The sequence below is a fragment of the Chiloscyllium plagiosum genome, unplaced genomic scaffold (genome assembly GCF_037043375.1).
Source record: "Chiloscyllium plagiosum isolate Xiang-an unplaced genomic scaffold, Cpla_swu_hap1 HiC_scaffold_7, whole genome shotgun sequence".
NCBI classification, from domain to species: Eukaryota; Metazoa; Chordata; class Chondrichthyes; order Orectolobiformes; family Hemiscylliidae; genus Chiloscyllium; species Chiloscyllium plagiosum.
This window is the reverse complement of record NW_028270145.1, coordinates 38372914-38392346: the sequence shown is the minus strand read 5'-3', so window position 1 is coordinate 38392346 and position 19433 is coordinate 38372914. Positions and strand designations below refer to the sequence as shown.

Here is a 19433-nt window from a genome sequence, read left to right as displayed (position 1 = left end):
CTGTTTACCTTTCAATATTGTTATTCATCTCCACTCTGGAACATTTTTAAATCGTTTATGGGAAATGAACCTGCTAATCAGGCCATTTTGTTGCACATTTGTAATTGCTGTTGAAAGTGATAGTGAATAGTCTTCTTGACTAGGAAGGAAGTGGAAGCTTTGGGAAGGGTTCAGAGGAGACTTAATAGGATGTTGCCTGGAATGGAGGGAAGGTCTTATGAGGAAAGACTGTGAGGGACTGGAGGCTGTTTTCATTAGAGAGAAGAAGGTTGAGAGGTGACTTAATCAAGACATATAAGATAATCGGAGGGTTAAACAGTTTGGACAGTGAGAGCCTTTTTTCTCAGATGGTGATGGCTAGCACAAGGAGGCATAGTTTTAAATTGAGGGGTGATAGATCTAGGACAGATGTCAGAGGTGGTTTCTTTACTCAGAGAGTAGTAAGAGTGTGGAATACCCTATCTACAACAGTAGTAGACTTGCCAACTTTAAGGGCATTTAAATGGTCATTGGATAAACCTATGGATAATAATGGAATAGTGTAGGTTAGATAGGCTTCAGATTGGTTCCACAGGTCGGCGCAACATTGAGGGCCAAAGGGCCTGTACTGCGCTGTAATCTTCTATGTTCTATCTGCCTAAGCTGTATAGACAGCTTCCTCCAGTCTCTATCATTTTCCAATGTATTGAATAACTACTACATTATTATTTTTCTGCACTGCAATCTGAACAAATTCAGGTTTGAAAATCTACTCTTCCTTTTCAATGTCATGTTGCTATGGGTAAAGGGCAAGATTGGGGGTACGCTGTGGGCGATAGCAGGCACAAGAGGCCTATAGTGGTATCCTGTGCTACAGTTCTGTCAATGACAGGTTACAGTAGGGTAGGTTTGCCTTCAAGAGCAAGTGGATAGCAAACACAGAGTTTGGACTTTTTGGATGTCTTTTTAGCCATCAAATGCTGGTGACCTGTCTGCCTTCAGTCCATTAGTTTCTCGAATTCCTTGTCCCTATCACATGATAGGGACATTCACAAGTTCTTTCCACCCATTAACATCTTGGTTATCTGATATTTTTGGGGTATTTATGGTACCTCTCCATCATGAAGACCAGTGCCAAATACTGTTTTAAATTATCTGCTATTTCCCTATTTCCCATCATCAAATCCCAAGCTTATCTTTCAAGGGTCCCACAGCTACTCTTTCTTATAATGATCTAGATTATAATGATCCATTGCCATAAAACCTGGCCTTAAAAGTGATAAGTAAAATGCACTCCACACCAATGCCAAGCAATGGCCATCTCAAATAAGAGACAATCTCACCATCTTTACTTGACATTCACTGGTGTTACCATCTCTGAATCCCCACTATCAACATCCTGGGGATCACCATAAACTCAACTGGACTCACCATATAAATACAATGGCTGCAAGAGCAGGTCAGACGCTAGGAATACTGCAGTGAGTAATTCTCCTCCTGACTCCCCGAAGCCTGTCCATCATCTACAAGACACAAGTCAGGACTGTGATGTTGTATTCCATACTTGCCTGGATGAGTTCAGCTCCAACAACATTCAAGAAGTGTAACACAATCCAGGACAAAGCAGCCCGCTTGACTGACATCACATCCGTGAACATTCACGCCCTCCACCTACTGGTGAGTAGCAAAGTATGTAACATCTATAAGACGCAATACAGAAATTCATCAGAGTTCCTTCGACAGCACCTTCTAAACACATACAACCACCTAGAAAGACAAGTGCAGCAGATACAAAGGAACATCATCTGCAACTATACTTCCCAAGTCACTCATCATCTTGACTTGGGAATGTATCACTGTTGCTTCAGTGTCGTTGGGTCAAATCCAGGTACGGCCTAACAGTATTGTAGATCTACTTGCAGCACATGGACTCCAGTAGTTCAAGAAGAGCAACTAGTGACGGCCAGTAAATGCTGGACCAGCCATCAATGCCTGCAGCTCACACTTGAATAATTAAAAAGATTATCTTTATTAGCTTTTTAGACATCCACTGCCAGTTCCTAAAAATTCCCAATCTAATAGCATTTTGCCACTTTTTATTTCCCTGAGCTTTTGATTGGATACTCTCCTTGACTACTTTGTTAACCACAGAAGCCTTATCTTTCTCATGGAGTCCTCCTTTATGAGCAGAATAAATTTTTGCTGAGCATTGTGAAATATCTGTTTAAATGTCTGCCACAGCTCTTCCACTGACTTTCCCCTTTGTCTATTTTCCCATCCCACTTTCGTCAACTCTCTTCAATATGTCTGTAATTGCTCTTATTTAAGTTGCCGACACTGGTTTGAAACCAAAGTTGCTGTCCCTCAACCTGAATTTGAAATTCTACTATGTTATTGTATCTCCGCAGAAGATCCTGAGTTAACTATGAGATCTCTTATTAATCCTTCCTCATTAGAAATTACTGGATCTAAAATAGCCTGTTCATGGTGATGTTGTTTAACATACTGCTCCCAGAAACAATCCGTGATGCATGCTACATATTCATCCCATGTTACTCTTGCCCACCTGATTGGCTTTAAATAGAGGTATAGGGTATAGAATCACTATTTAGACCTCAGCTAAATCTTTCAATAAGTTCTCAAAAGCAAAATTTAGGGAGTATTTCAAAATCTTGGAGAGGTTGTTAAGAAGGTATATTAGAATCAACTCAGAATTGAAGGAATTCATTTACATGGAGAAACTAGAGAAGATGGTTTATTGTCAGAAAAGAGAGGGTGAGGAGGAGATTTAATACAGGTATGTAAAGTTAAAAGGGGCTTTGATAAAATAGATAGCAAAAACTATTTCACTGGCAGAAAGGTTAATGACCAGAGGTCACAAGTATAAAGTAATTGGCTGATGAAGAGAACTTGTCTAAGAGTTATGCTCTAGAATGCACTGTTGATAGGACAGTGGAAGCAGATTCAATTAAAAAAACATTCAAAAGGGTATTGGATGAATCCTTGAATAGGATGCGTGCCGCATTGTTGGGGGGGCGGTGGGGGAAGTAGGGAAATGGAACCAGTATGGGTAACATTTGCAAAATAGCCCATGAAAACATGATGGGCCCTTCAATCTGTGCGCTTTAATGATATTGCAACTTTCACAAGATCAGGATATCACATGGTACTTTACAGACAGCTAAACAATGTTGTCACTGTTTAATTGCACACAGCAAAGTTCCATCTGTCTTGTGAAGTTTCACTAAGTAGCTTTTTCTGCCACTTTCAATGCGGAGTTAATAACTAAACAATTTCAGAAACTGTGGGACCTGCTGTGCATTTTCAATATTTGCTTGCTTTCTTAAACATGAGTTCTTTGCTGTGATACAGAAACATCCTTTTCTTAGCAGTTCCTATTTTCCAGATGAAATGTTTTCTGAAAATCCCTCTATTTTGTACAAAACTGCTTCATTGCTTAAAGATTTCAAATTGTTTCTGCAGTAGTTCTAATCCCAGCCAGTATCGTCATACAAAGGCTGAATCTAACGATGGACTTAACGACTGTGAAAACAATCAGATAGCACTGCCAACATTAAAACTGGGTAAGCACAACTATTTCACCAATTTTCATGACGAGGAATTTATTCTTGCTCATTTTGAAAAATGTTTGAAAATCATTTTTGTGTGTGTTTGCGTATAAGGCAAGAAATTTAGATTTCTGAGGGGAATCTAAACCCAAATCATTATTCCCTTTGTGAAACTTTGTACAACTCCACTGTCCCTTGCACTGAGTCTTTGTCCTTACATGTGCAGTTTGCATTTGTAAAATGCTCTTCAAAGCAAAAATAGTGTAAAAAGTGTCTGGCCTGCAGAGCATCCAGCAAAAGAATTTTGGGCTAATAATGTGATTTAATGGTGGGTTTGAGGTGAGGGAGGAAAAGAACCACTGTAGTAAATTGTGTTGGCAAATTATGATTTTTGTTTCCATATGATTTAGTCATGCAAAATATGTTTTAACAGGAACATCATAGCTATTTACACAGCAATAGGTCCTCAGGAAAGTAAAGCTTTCCCTGGATGCATTCAATAAACTACAATTTATAAATATGTTATGGCTATATTGTTGAGACATTTGATACTGAAAGAACAATATTGTTATTCGGAAGGTAAGATGGAACTTTTATGACAAAGCTCTAAGTCCACATTTCCACACATGTTAATCCTAAAGAATTTGATTTATTATTTGGCTCAAAGGACACTGACAGGTCTCAATGACATTCAGAGTAAGCTTGAGTCCCTGCCTGAGACTGATTTCTGAGTCTGAAATTGGCACAAAATTAGCCTCAGATTTCTGGGATTGCAAATTAAATCCTAATCCCATTGCATTTTTGTCAAGTAGGAGAGATTATTAAACCGCTTGTAAAAATGAAAACTGATCGATTAAAAAGACTGGTCAATCAAACATGTACACTTGAACACACATCATTACCCTGTTCACCACTGGGAGAGACAAAAAAATTTTGGCTGGCTTAGTTCGAAATCAGCTGTGAGAAATACATGCTGCAGAAGATCACAGTGACAAGCAACATTAGTCTCCATGTGACCACCTCGTATTCAGATCCATCAGCTCTCTTTTGATTGGTTTGCAGCGAATGCCCACTTGGTGCACAACCTGACCATTTATTCCAACATTCTTCAAACAGGGGTACTAGCTAACTTTGAATTGATGCTTTTGTAATTCATATTTTTGTACTTAGTCCTTTCTCACCAGCCATGCTTAATCGTGTCTAACCTTTATTGTAAAGGCATCAATTATTGTTTCTTTTTGATTTTCTGAAGTCAAAAACTGCATATCTCTAAGCCTGCCCTGATAGCTTAAATGCTATCTGATGGCTCAAAAGGTTTATTTAGCCAGTAGTTAAGCCACACAGCCACTGGCTGTGCTGAGATCACTGATTCTAGCTGGGTCTCCTGATCCTGCATCTTACCCAAGATTCTGGATTAAAGGAGGGAATTTATGTTGCTCTTTTTTTCTTTCTGTATGAGCATAAGAAAGAGGAAAGGGAGAAGGCAGCATAAATCTTAGAACCAATTCTGTCATTCGTTACAATCTTCAATCTCAACTCAATTTTCTTGCCCGAATCTTGTTGCGGATCCAACTAGAGAGCAAGCCATTCTGGACTGGGTATTGTGTAATGAGAGAGTGGTGCAAGATCCATTGGGGAAGAGTGATCATGATATGGTAGAATTTCTTGTTAAGGTGGCGAGTGACACAATTAAACTAGGGTCCTGAACTTTAAAAAAGCAAACTTTAAGGGTATTAGTCATGCATTGGCTAGGATGAGCTGGCAAAGGAGACATCAGGGATTAACAGTGGATAGGCACTGGCAAACGTTTAAAGAACACAGGAATGAATTTCAACAGGGCGGCACGGTGGCTCAGTGGTTAGCACTGCTGCCCCACAGCGCCAGGGACCTGGGTTCAATTCCCACCTCGGGCAACTGTCTGTGTGCAGTTTGCAAATTCTCCCCTTGTCTGCGTGGGTTTCCTCCGGGTGCTCCGGTTTCCTCCCACAGTCCAAAGATGTGCAGGTTAGGTGAATTGGCCATGCTAAATTGCCCGTAGTGTTAGGTGCATTAGTCTGGGTGAACGGAGGGGAATGGGTCTGGATGGGTTGCTCTTCAGAGGGTCAGTGTGGACTTGTTGGGCCGAAGGGCCTGTTTCCACACTCTAGGTAATCTAATCTAATCTAATTACACACCCCTATCTGTCATAAGAGTAAAATAGGGAAAGTGGCTAACAACGGAAATCAGGGATAATGTTAAAGCCAGAGAAGTCCAGGAAAAGCAGCAAACCTGAGGACTGGGAGAAATTTAAAATTTAGCAGAGGAGGAGAAAGGGTTTAATTCAGAAGAGGGAAATGTAAGTCACCTCGCAGAAAACATAAAGCTGACTGCAAAAGCTTCTATAGGTACGTAAAGAGAAAAAGATTGGCGAAGGTAAATGTAGGTCCAATCCAGTGAGAATCAGGTGAATTCATAATGCACAACAAAGAGATGGCAGATCAGATGAACCCAATACTTTGGATCTGTCTTCACTAAGGAGGACACAAATAACCTTCTGGAAGTACTGGGGGACAGAGGGTCAAACGTGAAGGAGAAACTGAAGGAAATGCTTCTTAGTCATGAAATGGTTTTGAGAAATTGATGGGATTAAAACCCAATAAATCCCCAGGGTCTGATGCTCTGCAGGGAAAAAGTGAGGACTGCAGATGCTGGAGATCAGAGCTGAAAATGTGTTACTGGAAAAGCGCAGCAGGTCAGGCAGCAACCAAGGAGCAGGAGAATCGACGTTTCGGGCATGAGCCCTTCTTCAGGAATCCTCTGATGCTCTGCACTCCAGAGTATTTAAGGATGTGACCTAGAAATAGTGGACATGTTGGTGATCATTTTCCAGCATTCTGTAGACTCTGGAGGAGTTCCAGTGGACTGGGGGGTAGCTAATGTAACCCAACTCTTTTTAAAAAAAAAAAGGGGAGAAAGAAAATGGGGAATGAGAGGTTGGTTGTCTCGGTGGTAGGGACAATGCTGGAGTCGGTTATTAAGGATGTAATAATTGAGCATTTGGAAAGAGGTAACAGAATTGGTCTGAGTCAGCATGGATTCACTAAAGGGAAATCATGCTTGACAAATCTTCTGGAATTTTTTTTAAGGATGTGACCAGTGGAATGGACAAGGATGAATCAGTGGATGTTGTGTTTGGACTTCCAAAAAGCTTTTGACAAAGTTCCATGCAAGAGATTAGTAAGCAAAATTAGAGCTCATGGTATTGGAGGAAATGTATTGACATGGACAGACAACTAGTTGGCAGACAGGAAGCAGACAGCTGGAACAAATGGGTTATTTTCAGAGTGGCAGGCGGTGACGAGTGGGATGCCACATGGATCTGCAGTGGGACCCCAGCTGTTCACAATATACATTTAATGATTTGGACGAAGAATTTGAATACAAAATTTCCAAATTTGCAGATGACACTAAGCTGGGTGACAATGTGTGCTGTGAGGAAGATGCTAAGAGGCTGCAGAGTGACTTGGTGAGGTGCAATGAGACCTGAGTGTCATAAAGTCATAGAGATGTACAGACATGGTGGAGTATTACATGCAGGCAGGTGAGCAGACAGTGAGGAAACCTAATGGCATGCTGGCCTTCATCGCAAGAGGATTTGATTTTCGGAGTAAGGATGTTTTGCTGCAGTTATACAAGGTCTTGGTGAGGCCACGCCTTGAGTATTGTGTGCAGTTTTAGTCTCCTGGTCTGAGGAAGGATATTCTTGCCATTGAGTGAATCCAGCAAAGGATCATTAGATTGAGAAATGAGGGAAGACTGGATCAACTGGGCTTGTACTCGCTAGAATTTAGGTGAGTGGGGGGGTGGGGGGAGTCTCGGAGAAATATTTGAAATCCTGATGGGACTGGACAGGCTAGGTATGGGAAGAATGTTCCCCATGTTGGGGAAGTCTAGAACTAGGGGTCACAGTCCATGAATAAGGGGTAAGTCATTCAGGACTGAGTTGAGGAAGAATTTCTTCGTTCAGATTTGTGAACCTGTGGAATTCTCTCCCACAGGAAGCTGTTGGGGCCAGTTCATGAGCTATATTCAAGAGTGAGCTGGACATGGCCCTTGCATTAAAGGGATCAAGGAGTAGAAAGAGAAGTGGGAGTGGGATACTGAAATTGAATGATCATATTGAATGGTGGTGTGCAGGCTCAAAGGGTTGAATGGCTTACTCCTGCACCTATTTTCTACGTTTCCAAATACCTGCCTTTGTACTTCAAAAATCTGTTATTCTCAATCTTTAATAGACTCAGCATCCATGCGGCTGCAGCCATCTGGAATAGAGAGTTCTAAAAATTCATTAACCTCTGTAAAGAAATTTCACATCTTTGTCTTAAATGGCCGACCAATTACCCTGAGAGTCTGGCCTCGCCATTACACTGTGCAGCCAAGGGAAACAGCCTTTCAGCACAGAAACAGACCTTATGGTAAATCTGCTGTATATTGGTGTTTGTACTTCTTATGTTCTTCTGGAAGATATATATGATCTTCAGCCACTCAAATAAAATCAAACAAAATGCAGCTGCTGGACATCTGAAATAAACCGAGATGCTCGATAAAACCAGGCAGGTCCTGCAGCATCTGTGGAAGAGCAACAGAGTTAACATTTTGAGTATGTGTGGCTCTTCAGACCTGTTCTGAAGAAGAGTCATACTGCACTCAAAGCATCTACCTTGAATAAGTTAGATTAATGGCTTTAATAAATCAGTGTTATTGTTTCTTTAGGTTCATCCGTATGGAAGAACTCTAATACTGCCAAATCAACACTAGTGAATGCCAATGTAAGGTAAGACAATCAGTTTAATTTCATTAAGAACAACTGGAGTAGTTGTAGAGTTGTACAGTGCGGAAACAGACCCTTTGGTCCAATTCATCCGTACCAAATAGACACCCCAACCTGACCTAGTCCCATTTGCCAGCATTTGGCCCATATCCCTCTAAACTCTACCTATTCATATACCCACCCAGATGCCTTTTAAATGTTATAATTGCACCCACCTCCACCACCTCCTCTGGCAGCTCATTCCATATATGCACCACCCTCTTCGTGGAACAAGTTATCTCCTCAGGTTTGTAAATCTGTCATCTCTCACCTGAAACCTATGCCTACTAGTTTTGGGCTTCCCCACCCTCAGACAAAAACCTTGGCTGTTCAGCTTATTCATGCCCCTCATGATTTTGAGAACCTGTGTAACATTACTGCTCAGCTTCTGACACTCAAGGGAAAAAAGCCTCAGCCTATTCGGTCTCTCCCTATAACTTAAACCCTCCAGTTCCAGCAACATCCTTATAAAACTTCTATGCACACTTTCAAGTTGAACAACACCCTTCCTATAGAAGGGCGGCCAGAATTGTATGCACTATTCGAAAAGTGGCCTCGCCAACGTCCTGTACAGCCACAACATGACGTCCCAATACTCAATGTTCTGATCAATGAAGGCATGCATGCCAAAAGCCATCTTTACCACCTTGTCTACCTGCTACTCCACTTTAAAGGAACTATGCACCTGCGCCCCTAGGTCTCTTTCTTTAGCAACACTCCCCAGAGCTCTACCATTAACTGTATAAGTCTTTCCCTAATTTGCATTACCAAAATGGAGTACCTCACATTTATCTAAATTAAACTCCATCTGCCACTCCTCAGCCCGTCTGATGAAGGTCATGTCGAAATCTGAGATAATCTTTTTCACTATCCACTACACATTTTAGTGTCACCTACAAGCTTTCTAACCATGCCTCCTATATTCGCATCCAAATCATTTATAACAATGACAAAAAAACAGTGGACCCAGCATCAATCCTTGTGGTACACAGGCCTCCAGTCTGAAAAGTAACCCTCTAACAGCACCCTCTGTCTCCTACTTTCAAGACAATATTATATACAATTTGCTACCTCTCCCTGGATCCTATGTGATCTAACTTTACTAACCAGACACCACCCACGCCCTCCACCTTCTCCAAGACTTCCGTTGCCCCGGCCCCCAACGCCTCATCTTCACCATGGATATCCAATCCCTCTACACCTCCACCCGCCCTGACCAGGGCCTCCAAGCCCTCCGTTTCTTCCTCTCCTGACATCTCCAACAGTACCCTTCCACTGACACACTCATTTGTTTGGCTGAACTGGTCCTCACCCTTAACAATTTCTCCTTTGAATCCTCCCATTTCCTCCAGACCAAATGGGCACCCATTAGGGCCCCAGCTATGCCTGTCTCTCTGTCGGCTACATAGAACAGTCCATCTTCCGTAGTTACACCGGCACCGCTCCCCACCTCTTCCTCCGTTACACTGATGACTGCATTGGCGCCACCTCGTGCTCCCACGAGGAGGTTGAGCAGTTCATCAGCTTCACCAACACATTCCACCCCGACCTTAAATTCACCTGGAACATCTCTGACACCTCCCTCCCCTTCCTGACGACCGACTTGACACTGACATTTTTTACAAACCCACCGACTCCTACAGCTACCTGGATTACACCTGTTCCCACCCTACCTCCTGCAAAAATGCCATCCCATATTCCCAATTCCTCCGCCTCTGCCGTATCTGCTCCCAGGAGTACCAGTTCAACCACAGAACACGCCAGATGGCCTTCTTCTTTAGAGACCGCAAATTCCCTTCTCATGTTGTTGAAGATGCCCAACGACACATCTCATTCACATCCCGCACCTCTGCCCTCAAACCCCACCCCTCCAACCGTAATAAGGACAGAACCCCCTGGTCCTCACTTTCCACCCTTCGCATTAACCATATCATCCACTGACATTTCCACCACCTCCAAACGGACCCCACCACCAGAGATATATTTTCCTCCCCACCCCTTTCCGCTTTCCATAAAGACCGTTCCCTCCGTGACTACCTGGTCAGGTCCACGCCCCTCAACAAACCACCCTCCTGTCCTGGCGCCCTCCCCTGCTACCGCAGGAATTGCAAAACCTGTGCCCACGCCTCCTCCCTCACCTCCATCCAAGGCCCCAAAGGAGCCTTCCACATCCATCAGAGTTTCACCTGCACACCCACCAATGTCATTTATTGTATCCGTTGCTCCCGATGCGGTATCCTCTACATCGAGAGGACTGGATGCCTCCTCGCAGAGCGCTCCAGGGAACATCTCCTGGTCACTCGCACCAATCAACCCCATCGCCCTGTGTCCTAACATTTCAACTCCTCCTCCCACTCTGCCGAGGACATGCAGGTCCTGGGCCACCTCCACTGCTGCTCCCTCGCCACCCAACGCCCAGATGAAGAACGCCTCATCTTCCGCCTCGGAACACTTCAATCCCAGGGCATCAATGTGGACTTCACCAGTTTCCTCATTTCCCCTCCTCCCACCTCACTCCAGTTCCAACCTTCCAGCTCAGCACCATCCTCATGACCTGCCCTACCTGCCAATCTCCCTTCCCACCTATCTGCTCCACCCTCCTCTCTGACCTATCACCTCCATCCCCACCCCCATTCACCTATTGTACTGTTTGCTACCTTCCTCCACCCCCATCCCAATTTATCTCTCCATCCTGGAGGCTTCCTGCCTTTATTCCTGATGAAGGGCTTTTGCGCAAAACGTTGATTTTCCTGCTCCTTGGATGCTGCCTGACCGGCTGTGCTTTTCCAGCACCACTCTGATCTAACCTGTTCAGTGGTCAGCACTGTTGCCTCACAGTGCCAGGGACCCAGGTTCGGATTTCAGCCTTGGGCAACAGTCTGTGTGGAGTTTGCACATTCTCCCCGTGCCTGTATGGGTTTCCTCTGGGTGCTCCGGTTTCCTCCCACAGTCCAAAGATGTGCAGGTTAGGTGAATTGATCATACTAAGTTGCCCGTAGTGTTCAAGGATGTGTAGGTTAGGTGCATTAGTTAGGGGAAATGTAAAAGTTATGGGGTAGGGGAATGGGTCTGGGTGGGATACTCTTCAGAGGTTTAGTGTGGACTTGTTGGGCCAAATGCTGTGTATCCACGCTGTAGGGATTCTGTGATCTATGATGAGCCTATCATGCGGAACCTTGTTGAACCTTTGCTGAAGTCCATATGAACAATGTCTATCTCTCTGCCTTCATCAATTTTCGCTGTCACCTCTTCAAAAAATGCAATCAAAGTCATGTTGTCTATCCTTAATCAGTCCTTTTCAAATACATGTAAATTCTATCCCTCAGAATCCCCTCCAACAACTTACCACCACTAGCGTAAAACTCACCGGCTTTTCTTTACAGTATTCCTTACAGCGAATGACCAGAGAGAGGGTAGGGCTGATCAGGGATAGCGAAGGGAACTTGTGCCTGGAGTCTGAAGAGGTAGGGGAGACCGTAAATGAGATGTTTTGCTTCAGTATTCCTTCGAGAGAGGGACCTTGTTGATAGTGAGAACACCGTGGACCAGGTTAAAAAGCTTGAACAGATTGATATTAAGGAAGTGGATGTGCTGGAAGTTCTGGGAAGAATCAAGATGGATAAGTCCCCAGGGCCGGGCCAGATATATCCAAGGTTACTACGGGAAGCGAGGAATGAGATTGCTGCACCTCTGGCAATAATCTTTGCATCCTCACTCTCCACGGGTGCAGTACTGGCTGATTGGAGGGAGGTGAATGTTGTTCCTCTGTTCAAGAAAGGGAATAGGGGAATCCCTGGGAATTACAGACCAGTCAGTCTTACGTCTGTGGTAAGCAAAATACTGGAAAGGATTCTGAGAGATAGGATTTATGACTGTTTGTAATAACACAGTTTAACTAAAGATAGTCAGCATGGCTTTGTAAAGGATAGGTCTTGCCTCACAAGTGTATTGAGTTCTTTGAGGATGTGATGAGACAAGTTGACAGGGGTCGAGCTGTAGATGTGGTGTATATGGATTACAGTAAGGCATTTGATAAGGTTTCCCATGGTAGGTTCATTCAGAAAGTTAGGAGGCATGGAATACAGGGAAATTTGGCTGTCTGGACACAGAATTGGCTGGATGAAAGAAGACAGCGAATGGAAAGTATTCTGTCTGGAAGTCGGTGACCAGTCATGTCCCACAGGAATTTGTTATTGGGCCTCTGCTCTTTGTAGTTTTTACAAATTACTTGGATGAAGAAGTGGAAGGGGTTAGTAAGTTTGCTAATGACACAAAGATTGTAAAGTGTCAAGGGCTGTTGCAGACTACAACTTGACATTGACAGGATGCAGAGCTGGGCTGAGAAGTGGCAGATGGAGTTCAACCTCGATAAATGCGAAGTCATTCATTTTGGAAAGTCAGATTTGAATGCTGAAAGTTTAAAGACAGGATTCTTGGCAGTTTGGTTGAAGAGCAGGATCTTGGGGTCCACGTACATAGATCCCTCAAAGTTGCCACCCAAGTTGATAGAATTGTTAAGAAGGCGTATGATGTCTTGGCTTTCATTAACAGGGGGATTGAGTTTAAGAGCCACGAGATTTTGCTGCAGCTCTATAAAACCCTGGTTAGACCACACTTGGAATATTTTGTCCAGAAGTGGTCACCTCATTGTAGGAAGGATACTTTAGAGAGGGTGCTAAGGAAATTTACCAGGATGCTGCATGGATTGGAGGGCTTGTCTTATGAAGAGAGGTTGAGTGAGCTAGGGCTTTTCGCACTGGAGAGAATAAGGATGAGAGGTGACTTGATAGAGGTGTATAAGGTCATAAGAGGCATAGATAGAGTAAATAGCCAGAGACATTTCCCCAGGGCAGAAATGGCTATCACGAGGGGTCATAATTTGAAGGTGATTGGAGGAAGGTATAGGGGAGATGTCAGAGGGAGGTTCTTTACACAGAGAGTGTTGGGTGCATGGAATGCACTGCCAGTGGTGGTAGTAGAGTCAGATACAGTAGGGACATTTAAGCAACTGTTGGACAAGCACACAGATGGCAGTAAATTGAGGGGTGTGTAGGTTAGGTTGATCTTAATCTAAGATAAATGCTCGGCACAACATCGTGGGCTGAAGGGCCTGTACTGTGCTGTACTATTCTATGTTTTACGTTCTATTTTGATTTCTTAAATAATGGCACCTCATTAGCCAAACTCCAGTCCTCACCTGTGACTGTTAATCATACAAATATCTCAGCAAGGGTCCCAGCAATTTCTTCCCGAGTTTCCCACAAAGTTCTGGAAAACGCTTGTTCAGGATCTGGGGATGTATCTACCTTTTGTGCATTTGAAGACCTCCAGCACCTCCCTCTTCTGTAATATGAACTCTTCAAGTCATCATTATTTATTTCCCCAAGTTCCACGTCCTTCTCCACAGTAAAAACTGATGCGAAGTACTCATTTAGTATCTCACCCATCTCCTGTGGTTCCACACGTGGATGGCCATATTGATTTCTCCCTACTTACTGATTTTCCCTCAATGCACTTGTAGAATCTCTGCTTCCCCTTAACACTATGCCAAAGCTATCTCAGAGTTGTACAGCATGGAGACAGGCTCTTTTTCCCAAACTGGTCCATGCCGAAATGTCCATCCTCTCTCACCGCATTTCCCTGTACTTGGCCCATGTATCCATATATTTTCCAAATACCTTTTAAATGTTGTGAATGTACCCACCTCAACTACTTCTGCTGGCATCTCATTCCATGTGCAAACCACCCTCTGTGTAAAAAGTTGCCTGTTATTATTTCCCCTTTAACCTTAAACTAATGCCCTCTAGTCCTTGATTCCCCAGTGCTGGGAAAAAGACTGAATGTATTCATCCTATCTATGCCTCTCATGATCTTATACACTTCTATAAGGTACCCCCTGGATCTACACTCTAAAGAAAAAAGTCCTAGCTTTTCCAACCTCTCCTTATAACTCAGATCATTAAGTCCTGGCAACATCCTTGTAAATTTCTTCTGCAGTCTTTCTAATTTAATAACCTCCTTCCTCTAGCAAGGTGACCATAACTGAAGTCTTATAAAGCTGCAACTTTACACCCTGACTCTTGTACTCAATTCCCTGACCAATAAAGGTAAGCCATGGCATACACTTTCTCTACCACACTGTGAGCTGTGGACTTGAACCCCAAGATTCCTCTATACATCAATGCTGTTCAGGGTATTGCCTTTAACTCTATACTTTTCCTTAACGTGGGCGGCACGGTGGCACAGTGGTTAGCACTGCTGCCTCACAGCGCCAGAGACCCGGGTTCAATTCCCGCCTCAGGCGACTGACTGTGTGGAGTTTGCACGTCTCCCCGTGTCTGCGTGGGTTTCCTCCGGGTGCTCTGGTTTCCTCCCACAGTCTAAAGATGTGCAGGTCAGGTGAATTGGCCATGCTAAATTGCCCGAAGTGTTAGGTAAGGGGTAAATGTAGGGCTATAGGTGAGTTGCGCTTTGGCGGGTCGGTGTGGATTTGTTGGGCCGAAGGGCCTGTTTCCACACTGTAATGTAATCTAAATCTAATCTAATCTAATCTAAACGTTTGATCTCCCAAAGTGTAGCATCTCACACTTACCCCGATTAAACTCCATCTGCTATTCTTTGCCTATACCTACAACTGATTTATATCCCACTGTTTCCTTTGACAACCTTTTGTACTATCCACAACTCTACCAATATTTGAATCTCCCCACTCCAACCTCTCACCCTCACAACGTTCAGCCCTCCAATCCCTCTGCTCCAATCCCAACCTCACCTTCAAGCCAGCAGATAAAGGGGGCGCAGTGGTCGTCTGGCGCACTGACCTCTACACCAAACGCCAACTCGAGGACACCTCTTCCTACTGCCCCCTCAACCATGACCCCACCCCCCCATCACCAAACCATCATCTCCCAGACCATACAGAACCTCATAACTTCAGGAGATCTCCCACCCAAACTTCCAACCTCATAGTCCGGGAACCCCGCACTGCCTGGTTCTACCTCCTTCACAAGATCCACAAGCCTGACCACTCTGGCTGACCCATTGTCTCAGCATGCTCCTGCTCCACTGAACTCATCTCTACCTACCTTGACACTGTCCTATCCCCCCTAGTCCAGGAACTCCCCACATACGTTGGAGACACCACCCACGCCCTCCACCTCCTCCAAGACTTCCGTTTCCCCGGCCCCCAATGCCTCATCTTCACCATGGATATCCAATCCCTCTACACCTCCATCCGCCATGACCAAGGCCTCCAAGCCCTCCGTTTTTTCCTCTCCCGACGTCCCCAACCATACCTTTCCACTGACACTCTTATTCGTTTGGCTGAACTGGTCCTCACCCTTAATGATTTCTCCTTCGAATCCTCCCACTTCCTCCAGACCAAAGGGGTAGCCATGGGCACACGTATGGGCCCCAGCTTTGCCCGTCTCTTTGTTGGCTACGTAGAAGAGTCGATCTTCCGTAATTACACCGGCACCACTCCCCACCTCTTCCTCCACTACATTGATGACTGCATTGGCGCCACCTCATGCTCCCACGAGGAGGTTGAGCAATTCATCAACTTCATCAACACATTCCACCCTGACCTTAAATTTACCTGGACCATCTCTGACACCTCCCTCCCCTTCCTTGTCCTCTCCATCTCCTTTAATGACGACCGACTTGACACTGACATTTTTTACAAACCCACTGACTCCCACAGCTACCTGGATTACACGTCTTCCCACCCTATCTCTTGCAAAAATGCCATCCCGTATTCCCAATTCCTCCGCCTCCACCGTATCTGCTCCCAGGAGGACCAGTTCCACCACAGAACACACCAGATGGCCTCCTTCTTTAGAGACTGCAATTTCCCTTCCCACGTGGTTAAAGATGCCCTCCAATGCATCTCGTCCACATCCCGCACCTCCGCCCTCAGACCCCACCCCTCCAACCTTAACAAGGACAGAACGCCCCTGGTGCTCACCTCCCACCCTACCAACCTTAGCATAAACCAAATCATCCACCGACATTTCCGCCACCTCCAAAAAGACCCCACCACCAGGGATATATTTCCCTCCCCACCCCTTTCCGCCTTCCGCAAAGACCGATCCCTCCGTGACTACCTGGTCAGGTCCACGCCCCCCCTACAACCCACCCTCCCATCCTGGCCCCTTCTCCCCTGCCACCGCAGGAACTGCAAAACCTGTGTCCACACCTCCTCCCTCACCTTCATCCAAGGCCCTAAAGGAGCCTTCCACATTCATCAAAGTTTTACCTGCACATCCACTAATATAATTTATTGCATTCGTTGCTCCCAATGCGGTCTCCTCTACACTGGGGAGACTGGACACCTCCTAGCAGTGCGCTTTATGGAACATCTCCGGGACACCCGCACCAATCAACCACACCGCCCTGTGGCCCAACATTTCAACTCCCCCTCCCACTCTGCCGAGGACATGGAGGTCCTGGGCCTCCTTCACCGCTGCTCCCTTACCATCAGACACCTGGAGGAAGAGCGCCTCATCTTTCACCTTGGAACACTTCAACCCCAGGGCATCAATGTGGACTTCAACAGTTTCCTCATTTCCCCTTCCCCCACCTCACCCTAGTTCCAAACTTCCAGCTCAGCACTGTCCCCATGACTTGTCAGGACTTGTCCTACCTGCCTATCTTCTTTTCCACCTATCCACTCCACCCTGTCCCCGCCCCGACCTATCACCTTCATCCCCTCCCCCACTCACCTATTGTACTCTATGCTACTTTCTCCCACCCCGATCCTCCTCTAGCTTATCTCTCCATGCTTCAGGCTCTCTGCCTTTATTCCTGATGAAGGGCTTTTGCCCGAAACGTCGATTTTACTGTTCCTCGGATGCTGCCTGAACTGCTGTGCTCTTCCAGCACCACTAATCCAGAATCTGGTTTCCAGCATCTGCAGTCATTGTTTTTACCACATTTACTAACCCACCCATCTGTATTTTCATCCAAGTAGAGGTCCCAGTACAGTTTCCTGCAGAACATTACTAATCACAGGCCTCCAGCCTGAAATACATGCTTCTACCACTACCCTCTGTCTTCTATGAGCAAGCCATTTCTGAATCGACGTGGCCAAGTCACTGTGAATCTCATGCATCCTAACCTTTTGGATGAGCCTACCATGAGGGACTTTGTCGAAAGCCTTACTAAAATCCATGCAGATGACATCCACTGCTCTACCTCATCAGTCACCTTTGTTACCTCCTCTAAAAATTCGATTAAGATGGTAAAACATGACTTGCTCTGTGCAAAGCCATGCTGACTGACCCTATTTTGGTCATGCTTTTCCAAATGCACATAAATCCCATCACTAAGAATTTTCTCCAGGAGCTTCCCAACCACCAATGTAAGACTCATTGATAGTTTCCTAGATATCCTTTTTTCCCCTTCTTGAATGGATTAGCAATATTAGCTGCTCACTGGTCCTCCGGGACCTCGCCAACTTGCCCGATAACAACTCCTCCCAATTAATACTTCCTAGCTCCTGCCTAATACTGACATAAATTGCTCTCCCCCAGTTTACTATTTTTCCACAAGGTCCTCGCTTATCCTTTCTCATAGCTATCTTAAAACCTAAGGAGTTTGTGATCCCTGTTTCGAAAATGCTCTCCCACTGAAAGGTCAGTCACCTGGCCAAGCTCAATAGCCGGTTGACCATCCATATACTGTTTTGAGAAACCCACATGGATGCACTTAATAAATACTGCCCTATCTAAGCCCTTGCTGTAGGGGAGTCCCAGTCAATATTTGAGAAGTTAAAGTCACCCACTATGATAACTCTATTTTTATTGCATCTTTCCATAATTTACTTACATATTTGTTCCTCAACAGCTGTGTCGGGGCCTATAGTATAATCCTATAAGAGTGATTGCATCCATTTTACTTTTGAGGTCCACCCATATTGCCTCATGGATGAGCCCTTCAGTATCTCCTCTTTGAATACAGATGTGAATTCTCCCTAATTAGTAATGCAACTCTTCCAGCTCTTTTATCTTCCTTTATCTTGTCTAAAACAACGAACCCCTGGAACATTGAGCAGCCAGTCCTGTCCCTCTGTCAACCAAATCTCTGTAATGGCCACGACGTCATAGTCCCATGTATTGATCCAAGCTCTAAACATATTTCCCTTATCTATAATACTCCTTGCACTGAAATAAACACACTTCAGCCCACTTGTACCATTGTGTTCATTTATCTGTCTCTGCCTGTCCTTTCTTTCTGATTTACTGGTCTTTATATTTACTTTCCCATCAATCCTTCCACTTGCTGATCTGCTGCTCGGGTTTCCAGTCCCTTACTACTCTAGTTTAAACCCTCCCTGTGAGGATATTGATTTTACTCCAGATTAGATGCAACACGTCCCTCTTGTACAGGTCACCCCTGTCCCAGAAGAGGTCCCAATGATCCAAGGATCTGAAACCCTGCTCTCCGCACCAGCTTCTTAGCCACGCATTCATCTGTCCTATCTTTTTTTAAAAGCACTTGGCACTGATAGTAACCCAAAGATTCCTACCCTCGAGGTTCTGCTTTTCAGCCTCTATCCTAACTCCCTGTACTTACTCAGCAGGATCTCATCCCTCTTTCTACCTATGTCATTGGTACCAATGTGCACAATTCCTTAAGAATTTCATGCACCCTCTCAGATGACCTTGACCCTGGCTCCAGGGAGACAATACATCATCTTGGAGTCTTGAACGTGATCACAGAAGCGCCTGATTTTGCCCCACCCTGCTCTACAGCAGAGCCAGTGGTGGTGCCACAAGCCTGGCTGCTGCTGTTATACTCCCCTGAGAGGTTATTCCGACCAACAATATCCAAAACAGTATACATGTTAGAGAGTGGAATAGCCACAGGAGACTCCTGCACAACCTGCCTGCCCCTTCTGATGGTCACCCATCTACCTGGTTGAGCCTGCAGTGTGACCACCTCTCTGTAACTAGTGTCTGTCATACTCTCTTCCCCCTGTGAGATCCTCTGTGTGTCTAACTGTCACTCCAACTGAACGATGCGGTCTGCGAGAA

The 19433-nt window shown here is 44.9% G+C and overlaps 2 protein-coding genes across 13 annotated transcripts in view; one reads left to right on the top strand and one right to left on the bottom strand.

Annotated features, from left to right (window-relative positions):
• The window catches only part of cunh21orf58 (chromosome unknown C21orf58 homolog), a 306245-nt gene that overhangs the window by 215327 nt on the left and 71485 nt on the right, over positions 1–19433 (bottom strand). The window contains exons 4-5 of one of the 8 annotated variants that reach the window (XR_015757633.1): positions 7997–8156; positions 1411–1502 (exon numbers count right to left, since the gene is read on the bottom strand). The exons of 6 other annotated variants lie outside the window; for them this stretch is intronic. The gene's annotated coding sequence lies outside the window, so the exon portion shown is untranslated. The remainder of the gene's footprint in view (positions 1–1410; positions 1503–7996; positions 8157–19433) is intronic. One more of the 8 variants, XR_015757638.1, reaches the window with a different exon arrangement.
• Positions 1–19433, top strand: part of LOC122551460 (uncharacterized) — a 111894-nt gene that overhangs the window by 34219 nt on the left and 58242 nt on the right. For 4 of the 5 annotated variants that reach the window (XR_015757630.1, XR_015757631.1, XM_043693395.2 and 1 more), the window contains 2 exons: positions 3463–3563; positions 8301–8361. Coding sequence is in view for 3 of the 5 variants with exons in the window: in XM_043693395.2 (XP_043549330.1) it covers positions 3463–3563; positions 8301–8361 (162 nt within the window). In the remaining 2 variants the exon portion in view is untranslated. The remainder of the gene's footprint in view (positions 1–3462; positions 3564–8300; positions 8362–19433) is intronic. The other variant, XM_043693394.2, reaches the window with a different exon arrangement.